This window comes from Myotis lucifugus, unplaced genomic scaffold (assembly GCF_000147115.1).
Source record: "Myotis lucifugus unplaced genomic scaffold, Myoluc2.0 scaffold_4416, whole genome shotgun sequence".
Lineage (NCBI taxonomy): Eukaryota > Metazoa > Chordata > Mammalia > Chiroptera > Vespertilionidae > Myotis > Myotis lucifugus.
In genome coordinates this window covers 1-12,089 of record NW_005875464.1, presented here as the reverse complement: position 1 = coordinate 12,089, position 12,089 = coordinate 1, and the positions used below count along the sequence as shown (strand labels likewise).

The window sequence follows — 12,089 nt, the reverse complement described above, 5'->3', positions numbered from 1 at the left end:
TTCCCAGGCCCTAGGAGAAAGGGGCTTTGTGGAGCGGTCACATTCCTGGGCAGAGGCCTGGCCTCCTCACCCTCACCGTGCCGTGGGGCTGAGGCCAGGGGCCAGGGTGGGGGGGACTCTCAATGGACCTCTGTGCCCGCTCACAAGGGGCCTCTGTGGCCAAGCTCGTGGCTTCCATACTCGGGCCCCCAGAGCCCCACCCGCCTGACCCCCAGGAGCCCAGTCCGGCATGGTCCCTGTGGCTCCGAGCAGGCGGTGCTGCCCTCACAAGCACCCTCTCTTGGTGTAGAAGTTTAAGTTTACTCCTGTACCGGCCACCCCTGTCTGGGCTTGCTCAGCCTGAGCCTCAGAGGGACAGGGTCCTGGTTCTGGAGGCGTGTGCACCGATGGGCCTGACAGAGTGAAGAGGGAGGAGGACAGGCCTGTAGTTAGGATGCCACTTCCTCTGCCACCTACAGGCTGGTCTTCTGTCACCTCTCTGAGCCCACTTCTGCCTCAGGGACTTTGCAGCTGCTGTTCCCTCAGACTGGAATGCTGTTCTCCCAGATAGCTCCCCTTGGCTCACTACCTTCCTTCAAGCAAGCCCTTTGAGGAAAGGCCTTCCCTGGCCCCCCGGGGAGAGTAGCACCTACCTCCACATCTTCCATGCTCACTTGTTTCATTTCCTTTCTCCTCCCACTGGACAGTGATCTCTGTGGCCAGAGGACTTGTCATTTGCGGAGTTCACTGCTACATGCCCTGTGCCTAGAACACCACCTGGCCTCAGTATAGATTTGTCAAAGCAATGCCTGCCCCCCTCAGATGGGAAGAAATAAAACCAAACCCATTCCTCCCGTTCGTCATAAAGACCAGAAGGAATAGTTACAGCTAACTTCATGTAGCTCCTACTGTGTGCTAGACCCTGTTACAAGCACCTTGCGTTTGTTAACTTACTCTTCACAACTCTTACTCTGGGGTGGGCACTATTACTCTCATTTTACAGAGGAGGAAACGGACGCTCCGTGGAGGTAACTTCCTCAAGGTCGCAGGGCTGTAAGTGGCAGTTTTGCTCCAGAGGCGGAGCTTTTAATCACTAAGCTACACTGCCTCTCATATAGGAATTGGTCACAATATTTTGCACCTACTGTGTGCCAAGCTCTGTGCTAAGCACTTTGTACATATTTAAAACTCATGTCAACTCAGCATTTATAATTTACACCAAGCATGTCAAACTCGCAGTCTGCAGGCCACATGCCTCGTTTATTTGGCCTGTGTTCGCCTTTGAGTTTGACATGCTTGATTTATACCTTAATTCATGACATTGAAAATTAATGCATTAAAAAATCTTGTCCTTAATAGGTGCTCAAGAAATGATTGGTCTATCTGTTTACGTACATATGTATGAGTCATTTGCAACTTATATTAACTTATATTTATAACTGCTATATGAATTCATTAACATTATGAGATGTAATGTGTATAAAATGTATAGTAGGTACCAAGAAACGATAGGTGTATGTATCTGCTCACACCAATCTGATATGAATTGATTCAGCCATCACTTATTAGGCACCTCCCATGATGCACACACTGGGGATACAGGAATGAATGAGACCTGCAGTCTCCCTACCCCCCTCAAATTCATAGTCTAGCAGTAGAGAGGGCAAGGTGACAACAGCTTCTGATTTTCTAACCCTTTTTTCGTGCCAGGCACGGCATCTGAGCACACAGAGAGAAGGTGCATGTAAGCATATCATTTATTCCCTACTGCTGCCCAAGGTGTTAATGTAATTAATGTCCCCAATTGACTGAGGGAGCTCAGAGCGATGAGGTCTGAGATGTGGCTGACCTCAGAACCCATGATTTTTATGAAGATGCTCTACGATCCACATGTATTCAGGCAGGACTGTGCAAGGTGGGGTAGAAGGTGCTCTGATGGAGAAGCAGAGAGTCTGCCAGAGCCCCAAGGAGGGGTCTCTAACCAGCCAGGGTTGGAGGAGGTGATGGCTGAGCTGAGCCCTGAAGGATGAGAAGGAATTGGCCAGGGAAGAGTGGGGAAACATTTGGGTCACTAGTAATTTCTGTACTAGGCCAGCCTCTGGAAGCCACTTTTCTTGTTTAGCCTTCCTCTGAGCTGCCAGGGGTCTCCTCTTCTGCACCATCTCTTGATTTCTGGATCAGACCACTTTCCCTATTAGTTGAAGCCCCTCACTCAAGGGTGGGGCCTCAGCTTTGACCCCTGGGCAGACCAGCCAGGGCCACTGTAGTATGTGGTGATAGGGGCCGTGCTGGGCAGAGCTGTAGGCACCCAGGTGTCAGCCTCAGCAAGAGGCCTCAGGGAACATCTCCCTATTTCCACCTACGGCCTAACTGCTGAGGCCACCACACAGTGACACACCTCTCCTCCCCTCTCTGCAGTTTATTTCCGAGCCCTGGTGAATTTCACTCGCTCCATCCACTACAGCTCTGAGCTGGAGGACGCAGGCTCCCAGGCTTTCCAAGAAGTATCCAAGGCTGTGGTAGACACGGTGAGGTGAAGGGGCTTTTGGGAGCTCGCCTGGTGTCGGTGGGCAGGACTTGAGGGTGGGGTGAGGGCATCTGGAGGCTGACGGCGCTGTGTCCCTCCCCAGCTGGAGTCAGAGTACTTGAAGATTCCTGGAGACCAGATTGTCAGTGTGGTGTTCATCAAGTGAGAAGGGTGCCCTGGGGGCTGGTTGGGGGCTGGTGGGTAACCCGGAAGAAGCTGACAAAGATGGAGAGAAGCCTGGGTACTAGGAGGGAAGGCAGAAGAGGTCTAGTCAGGTGAATATTGGTGAAAAATCAGGAGTTAGTTGGGGGACAATTTGGACCTTAACATGCCCTGCCTGGGCTACAGGGTGTCAGGAGATCAGGTCTAACTGTCAGACAGGGGACCAAGCGAGGAGCTGAGACCACAGGCATCTTTCTCACCCTGCTCCCCCGCCCCATGCCTGTCCCTAGGGAGCTGGATGGCTGGGTCTTCGTGGAGTTGGACGTGGGCTCCGAAGGAAACACAGATGGGGCTCAGATTCAGGAGGTGCTGCACTCGGTCGTCTCCAGGGGCTCCATTGCCTCCTACACCACCTCTCCCCAGGGATTCCAGTTTCGACACCTGGGCACAGGTGAGCCCATCTTGGAGCCTGGGGTCACCTCCTCCAGTTTATCAGACTCATGTGGATCCCTTTTGAGTATCCCCACCATGGGCTGTCTTAGCTTGGGCTTGCACACCACTAGGGACAGGGAGCTCACCACCTGGTGGGTCTGCCCCATCAATCCTTATGCAGTCTTGTCTTGGGTTGAGCATAAATTGTTTCCTCTAACTTGTACCTATTAGACTCAATTTCTGTTCTCCATCTACCTCTATACATTGACAATAGGTAATCTTTTCCTCATACAGCACTTTCAGATCCAAAACACTTTTGTGTTTAATAATAACCAACAATTATTTACCAAGCACTGAATACATGCTAGGCACTCTGTAATGCCCTTAATTTCCAGCCTCAATCTTCACAATAATTCCTGTGAAATAGATATTATACCTCCTGCTTTAGAGATGAGGGTATTGAGGCCCAGAAAGGAAAAAGGACTTGTCCAGATCCACATACACAGATAATGGAAAAGAAAGAACTTAAACAAACCCTGTGTCTATGCCAGTCTTGCCAGAGTCTATGATAAGATGAGATGAGAAGCAGATGGGAAACTGAGGCTCAGAGAGAATAGGAAACTGGCCCGAAGTCACACAGCTGTTAGATGCAAAGTCTGGGCCTTTGTCCTCTCACTGGCGCAGGGTTCTTTTTGCTGCACCCTGTCTCCTATTTTGAGTCCCTGAGTCTTTTCTTCTCTAGGCTAAACAGTTCCAGTTCATTCCTCATAGGCTACGGGTCTCAGCTGTCTATTTCAGTCCCCTCTCCTGGGAAGACTCCAACATGTCACCCCCTCTGACTCAGTGGAACTCAGAACTGAACAAACTCCCTGTCATGGTGTAGCCCAATCAGGAAAATGCAGTGAAGCCATCACCTTCTCATTCTGCACATAAACCGTTAATTAATGTACCCGAAGGTCAGGTTTGCTCTGTTGGCATCCCCAGGCCCAGGTCTGAAGATTGCAGGGGGTCCAGCCTCTTCATTTTTCAATGAGTCTTCAGGGCTAGGGATGGTGGGATGGGCCTGGCCCAGCCCTGCAGCTCCCAGGTCCCAGGTCCCAGGGGGGATGGCTGCTGATCACCCCTTCCTTTCCAGCACAGACACCCCCGCCCCCCTTGGCCGCTGTGGCGGCCGCGGTGACACCAGGTGAGAGTGTAAGCCGGAGCCAGGCCCAGCAGGGTAACTGAAGTTAATAGGTGGAGGGGAAGGAAGGATGAGGGCAAGATGGCTGGGCATAGCCCACAAGCCACCCCTTCTCCTCTTCCTCTTTATCCTCGCTGGGCCAGGTGTGGCCTGCATGTGTGTGGTGTGGTGGTTGCATGTGTGGCATGTTAACTGTGTGTGAGGCCTGTGCCACACATATATCTCATGTGTGCTGTGGATGTGTCCACCATGTGCTCTTGCTGAGTCTGCCCAAAACCACATGGCCTGACACAGGGCACCAAAGCCCACGCCCAGCCTGGCAGTGCCTGAGCTGTCCTTGACGCCTCCCATCAATCTTCCGCCTGCCCCTCTGACTCCCTCCAACCCCACAGTGCCCCAGATCCCCAGAGTCTGCACGGAGACTGAGTTTGCCTGCCACAGCCACAATGAGTGTGTGGCCCTGGAGTATCGCTGTGACCGGAGGCCTGACTGCAGGGACATGTCTGATGAGCTCAATTGTGGTGAGGGGCTGCCTGGGGGCACAGTGGCCTGCAGATGCCAGGGAAAGGTCAGGATATGCCTGGGCCTGCAAGTCAATTGGGGTTGTGAGGGTTGGGTGCAGGCAGAGGGGTCTGAGGGAGGTGGGCAGGGACATGGAAGGGTGATACCAGGGTCAGGGCCAGGGCACTGTGTGTGTGTGGCAGGGAGGGCCTGGGGAGTGTGGGGGGCAAGGGGTGAGGGGTCATACGCCTGCCAACGCCAAGTGGGCTGTGTCCACAGAAGAGCCAGTTCCAGAGGTCCACTCCACACCACCCCATCTGGCGGAGATTTTACCTGTAACACCCCGGCCAGAGGCAACCACCACACGGCTACTTCCAGTCACCCCGGCTCTCCGTCCTGACAGGCCCTGTGGGCCCCACGAGACCACATGTCACAGTGGGCACTGCATCCCCAAAGACTATGTCTGTGATGGGCAAGAGGACTGCAAGGACGGCAGTGATGAGCTGGACTGTGGTGAGGACTGGGCAGGGATGGAGGGAGGGGGCTCAGGGTGGGGGACCCGGCCAGAGGCGGGCCTCTGGCTGAACCCTGCCTGGTTCACTCAGGCCCCACTCCGCCCTGCGAGCCCAACGAGTTCCCCTGCGGAAACGGGCACTGTGTCCTCAAGCTGTGGCGCTGTGACGGCGACTCTGACTGTGAGGACCACACCGATGAGGCCAACTGCCGTGAGTGTCCCAGGATTTGCCTGGCGTCCTTGCCCCGCCCCGGCCTCGTTCACCCCGTTCTTTCCCTTCTGGGGTAGGTTTGTTTACTCTCCCTGGCTGCGTGGTGAAGGCCCTGGGGACAAACTTGAAGGTTCATCTCTCTCTGACCCCAGCATTGAGAGCCCTTGGCTCTGAGCTGGTCTTTGTAGCAAGCAGTCTGGGCAGATTGCCCATGGTTAATGTCTCTTTCTTTCTTTTCTTTATTTTGTTACCATTAATCTTGTCTTTGTTATTTATGCTTGCGTGTGGGTCGGATGAGTGGCTAAAAGGGCTCGATATATACACCAGGGTGCCTTGCTCATGGGTTCCTTGATGTATGTGTGAGTCAAAGCATTCCCCTTATGGGCCTTGCGGGTTTTCACGTAGAGCTGGTTCTGAGTTATTTGTTCCTTCATCATCCCAGCTCTTAATCCATCTGTCAATTCAACTGTCCATTGTCCATCTGTCCAGCATCCTTCTTTCCTCCCATCTATCTGCCCACCCTTTCATCCAACTATCCATCCACCATTGTCTAGCTGCAAAGCTCTTCATCTGTCTATCCACCTATCTATTCAACATCCTTCTGTCCATCTCACCATCCATTCTATTATCCATCCATTCACTGTCCATCCATCCATTTGTTCAACATCCTTCTTCCCATCCATCTCTCCACTTATCATCCATCCATTCATTGTCATCTTTCCCACTGCATCCACCTATCTGTTGTCTAAGAGCAGGGAAACAGTCAAAGGAGTGGGGGGGCAGGGGGGGTTGGGTAATGTGATGAGCTGTTTGATGGCCGCCTTGATGATGGTGACATTGTGGGGCAGTATTGTGGCAACAGTGCCTGGGCCTGGTCGGGGCGTCTGTGTCACGTGGGCGAGATGAGAGAGTGATCCTGGGAACACCTGGGGAAGGTGGACAGGGTGGGGCTGTGGGCACAGGTCAGAATGGGGCTGGTCCACCCTCTGCCCACACCACCTGCTCTGTCCCCCAGCTGCCAAGCACCCCGAGGACGTGTGTGAGCCCACGCAGTTCCGCTGTGTCTCCACAAACGAGTGCATCTCAGCCAGCTACCACTGTGATAAGGAGAGTGACTGTTCCGACCGCAGCGATGAGATTGGCTGCAGTGAGCAGGGAGTTGGGGGGCGAGATGGGGGCCCTGGGCTGGTTTCCACTGGCCCCTCTCTATAGTCTCAGCCTCAGCCCTCCTGCCTGGCTCCTCTGATCCATCCGCTCCCTTCTTGTCCCTTTGCCCCTCACACCCCTCACATCTGCTCCTGTCTTCCAGTGCCTCCCCAGGTGGTGACCCCTCCCCAGGAGTTGATCCAGGCCTCCCGGGGCCAGACAGTAACCTTCACTTGTGTGGCCATCGGTGTCCCCACCCCCATCATCAACTGGCGACTCAACTGGGGCCACATCCCATCTCATACTAGGTTTGGCTCTGGGCCTGGGTTGGGGGCTGGGGTTGTAGAGGAGGCTGGGCCAATGGCCCAGGCCTGACCCTGCCTCTGTCTCGGGACCCATCAGGGTGACAGTGACCAGTGAGGGAGGCCGAGGCACGCTGACCATTCGAGACGTGAAGGAGGCAGATCAGGGTGCCTACACCTGTGAGGCCATGAATGCCCAAGGCATGGTGTTCGGCATTCCTGATGGTGTCCTGGAGCTCATTCCTCAGCGAGGTACCACCGTCAGACTGGAGGGCACGGGCATGGGGGTGAGCCAGGGCTGCCTGCCTGGGGCCTGCTGCAGCCCACCCCTATGCCGCCCAGCAGGACCCTGCGCCGATGGGCACTTCTACCTGGAGCACAGCGCCTCCTGCCTGCCCTGCTTCTGCTTTGGGGTTACCAACGTGTGCCAGAGCAGCCGCCGCTTCCGAGACCAGATCCGGCTGCGCTTTGACCAGCCTGATGACTTCAAGGGTGCGTTGGTGTGGGGGTGGGCACTGGGGGGGGTGGGAGGCAGACACCAGGCTCCAGCGGGCTTAGAGGGAGGGAAGACATGGGGGAACAGCAGCACTGGGAAGGGATACAAGGTTGTTGAAGAAATGCCGAGTCCTGTGAGAAAAGCATTTCAGGGGGAAAACAAACATTTTTAGGAAAAGCCAAATCCACACTTGACATTTGCCTACTTCGGGTTATAAAGAGGATGGGCTCTGGCATCAGATTCCTGGTTCAAATCCTGGCTCTGGCCCTTACTGCCTGTGTACCCTTGGTCAATCCTATCTTGTGTCTCAGTTTTCTCATCTACAAAATGGGAAGAAAATAATAACTCCCTCCCAGGTAGTTGTAATGACTTAATGGGTTAATACAGGGGTCCTCAAACTTTTTAAACAGGGGGCCAGTTCACTGTCCCTCAGACCGTTGGAGGGCCGGACTATAGTTTAAAAAAAAACTATGAACAAATTCCTATGCACACTGCACATATCTTATTTTGAAGTAAAAAAACAAAACGGGAACAAATACAATATTTGTATTTGCATGTGGCCTGCGGGCCGTAGTTTGAGGACCCCTGGGTTAATACATGTCAGCCTCTCAGAATAGCACTTGGTCCATGACAAGTGCCCAGGAAGTATTCCCTACTGCCTTCCTGATCCTGACAGATTGAGAGGTGTCATTGTCCCCAGAGCATTTCAGCCCAGGACTGACCTCCGGCTGCACCAAAGTACTGCCTGTGGGACTTTGGCCAAGTCTCTTGGCTTCTCTGGGCCTGTTTTCCCAAACATAAAGGCAGGCAGCTGGACTCAGTTCTCTTGCTTTGAGAGGCAGAATGGCATGGGCCCAGACATCAGACAGACCTGGGTTCAAGTCCCAGCTTTGTCGTTTAGCACCTGACGTCAGCCAGCCCTTCATCTCATTACCTCCAGCACAGAAGGTTAAGTGCAAGTGGAAGGCTTAGGGCCTTACACAGTAAGCACTCCACAGATGTCGCCTGTTATGTCCCTTTGTTGGTTGAGGAACCTCAGAGTGACTTATCAAATGTAATCACCTCCCAAAGTTGTTCCCCTGGTATATTTAGAACAATAATGGCCATGGGCACCATTTCACAAGCACTCGATTGGCACTGTGGCTTGACTCACATAGTCGTTGGGTGGCTAATAGTCCTGGCAAGGTTGCAAGGTTGTGGCTGTTTATACTGTTCTCAGATGAGGACCTCGAAGCTCTTAGAGCAGCGGTTCTCAACCTGTGGGTCGCGACCCCTTTGGCGGTCGAGCGACCCTTTCACAGGGGTCGCCTAAGACCATCCTGCATATCAGATATTTACATTACGATTCATAACAGTGGCAACATTACAGTAATGAAGTAGCAACGAAAATAATTTTGTGGTTGGGTCACAACATGAGGAACTGTATTTAAAGGGCCAGAAGGTTGAGAACCACTGTCTTAGAGGTTGTGTGTGTGTGTGTGGCGAGAGGGGGGGGGCGGGGGGGGGTCACACAGCTGTTTTAGAGATCTGTCTGATTGGAATCAGGATGGTCAAGGTGGGCAGGGAATTCCAGAGTGAGTAGGTGGCCTGAACGTGGATGGTGACCAGGATAGAGGGGAGCCTAAAAACATCCCTGGGAGGGAGGGAGGGAGGGAGGCAGGCGTGGGGCAGTGTAGCCTGGTCTTGGGGGCTGTGTATGCTCATTCTGCAGATGAGGTGCTGGGCTCCTCCATGGTTGCTGGGGCACATTTAGGGTCAAGGGGAAAAACTATTGCAGATGTAGACAGATACAGAAGCAGGGTAAAGAACTGTCTGAGAGTCGCGTCCAGACTTGGGAGGGACTGCCTTTGGAAGTAATGAGCTCCCCATCCCTTAGAGCTGTCCAGTGTGGTAGTCACTAGCCACCTGTAGCTATTTAAATTTAAATAAATTAATTCAGATCCTCGGTCACTCTAGCCACATGTGGGTAGTGGCCAGCATATTGGGAAGTACAGATAGAGGGTATTTCCATCATCACAGAATGTTCTCTTGGATGGTTGGTGCTACCCTATAGGGCTGGAGAGAATTCCTGTGTGTGTAGGAGAGGGTTGGATTAGATGACCTGTTGCAGTTAGAGCAGCAACAGCTAACCATCCAGCAGCAGTAATAACAGCTAGCTGTTTTTTGAGCACTTCCTCTGCGCCACACTTTGTTTTAAGCATTTTATATCAGTCTGCTCATTTTATCTTCCTAATAACCCTTCCAGGCAAGCCACTATTACCCCATTTTACACATGGGAAAACTGAGGCCTTTGCCCACACTCATATCTGGAGGGTGGCGGAACCAGGATTGGGTGCCTGTTCTTCAGCCCCGTGTAGCTCTTTACTGCCCCCCTGAGGGCTGTTCCAACCCTTACAGTTCCTGGACCTATTGGCAAGGAAAAGGCTCTGAGAAGTCCTGTTGCAAAGAATCCCGTTAGCCTTTCTTTGACCCTGTGGTTCCCAAATAGTCCCCAACCATCATTCTACTGCATTGGCTCTCCCCAGAGCATGCTGTGGGAAATGTTGCGCCAAAGCTTCAGGAAGTGAAAGAAACTGCTTTTTTTTTTTACTTTGGGAAAGAGACTGAAGTTCTCTCTAAGTCAGATTTCTCCCAGAACTTTCCCACCTTTTAAGATGGTGTCTAGGGCAGTCACATGCTATGGCCCTCAACCCCTCCCTCTTGCCACCCACAGGCGTGAAGGTGGTGATGCCCTCGCAGCCCAGCATGCCACCCCTCTCCACCACCCAGCTGCAGATCGACACTGCTCTGCAGGAGTTCCAGCTGGTCGACCTGTCCCGACGCTTCCTGGTCCACGACTCTTTCTGGGCTCTGCCCGAGCAGTTCCTGGGCAACAAGGTGAGGGGCCCAGCTGCCACCTGGATAAGAAGGGGGCGAAGCCCCTCCTCGCGTGCCCAGAACCTGCTTGGGCTTTCCTCCTTCTGAAGCTAGTGGGCAGCAGGGAAGACTCAGCTGTGGGGAAAGGTGTGGTCGTGCCCCAGCACAGCCCCTGTGGGCAGCAGCTCTTCATCCTGCCTGCCCCTCTCAAGTCGGGAGGAATGCCAGCCGACTCAGCCTTCAGAAAACCCTCCTGGACCACCTCCACACCAGGACTGAGATAAGGGCCGCTCCTCAGGTCTCCCAGGGCATCTTTTGCATAGAATTAGCATATTCCTCACCACATTGGATTGCACACCCCGAAGGCAGAGCCCAGGTCGCTCTCGTCTCTGCTCCCTGTGCCCAGCTCCATGCCAGGCACACAGTGAGCACTAGGTTGCAGAGTGAGGGGGAGGGGGATGACTGAGCACACAAAGAGGCATCAAGCATATTCATGGGTGCCCTGCCCTGATTGGCTCTGTCTTGGCCAGGTGGACTCCTACGGCGGCTCGCTGCGCTACAAGATACGATATGAGCTGGCACGAGGCACGCTGGAGCCAGTGCAGCGGCCGGATGTGGTCCTTGTGGGTGCTGGATATCGCCTACTCTCTCGAGGCCACACACCCACCCAACCTGGTGCTCTGAACCAGCGCCAAGTCCAGTTCTCTGAGGTGGGTGGTGCCTGAGCCCTCAGGGCTGGGGGTAAGAGGGTGCAGGCTGGGCAGGCACTGACGGGTGACCTTCGCCCCCGCACCTCTGTCTGCACCCAGGAGCACTGGGTCCACGAGTCTGGCCAGCCAGTGCAGCGGGCGGAGATGATGCAGGTGCTGCAGAGCCTGGAGGCTGTGCTCATCCAGACAGTGTACAATGCCAAGATGGCCAGCGTGGGGCTGAGCGACATCGCCATGGATACCACTGTCACCTACGCCACCAGCCACGGCCGTGCCCACAGCGTAGAGGAGTGCAGGTGCCTGACCCAGCAGGGACCCTGGCAGGGATGGGAGAGAAACAGCAGGACCTCACAGTTCCTGCAGCCACTGTCTTGGTCCTTTCCCCACAGGTGCCCTGTTGGCTATTCTGGCTTATCCTGCGAGAGCTGTGATGCCCACTTTACCCGGGTGCCTGGAGGGCCCTACCTGGGTACCTGCTCTGGCTGCAACTGCAATGGCCATGCCACCTATTGCGACCCTGTGTATGGCCACTGCCTGGTGAGTAGTGCCAGCTGGCACTTGGACGCTGGGTAGGGGCAGGGGACAAAGACAGGGGTCATGGCCACCAGACAAGCTTCTGTGACCTCTGGACGCATTCATAGAGATACAATGTTCAGATGAAGGAAGTGAAAGTCCTATTTTCTCCCACCCTGGTCAAACCAATGCTGGAGCCTGGCTGGTATGCTCAGTGGTTGAGCATCAACCTATGAACCAGGAGGTCGCTGGGTTTGATTCCCTGGTTTGATTCCCAGTCAGGGCACATGCCTGGGTTGCAGGCTCAATCCCTAGTAGGGAATGTGCAGGAGGCAGCCGATCAATGATTCTCTCTCATCATTGATGTTTCTATCTTTCTCTCCCTTTCCCTTTCTCTCTGAAATCAATAAAAATATATTTTTTAAAAGTCAATGCTGGAGAGTACCATGCAAAGCAAAGGAGCCTGTAAATCCTGTTATTTCATAGGAATAATAAAGAGAGCTGGGATTATGGAGCTGACAGAAGAGAAGGCTCAAGCAGGGAAAACTTTTTATCTC

General features: G+C 53.8%; 1 protein-coding gene across 1 annotated transcript; it reads left to right on the top strand.

The window, feature by feature from the left end:
- Positions 1–2,397: 2,397 nt before the first annotated feature.
- LOC102421668 (basement membrane-specific heparan sulfate proteoglycan core protein-like) lies at positions 2,398–11,556 on the top strand (the record flags this gene model as incomplete). The annotated part of the gene is made up of 14 exons (XM_006108935.3): positions 2,398–2,507; positions 2,610–2,668; positions 2,959–3,119; positions 4,676–4,804; positions 5,064–5,297; positions 5,390–5,509; positions 6,525–6,656; positions 6,819–6,963; positions 7,058–7,209; positions 7,303–7,449; positions 10,167–10,330; positions 10,840–11,019; positions 11,119–11,315; positions 11,409–11,556. Coding segments are annotated over 14 exons (2,078 nt in total), but the record flags the coding sequence as incomplete, so codon positions are not given.
- Between the last annotated feature and the right edge of the window lie 533 nt (positions 11,557–12,089).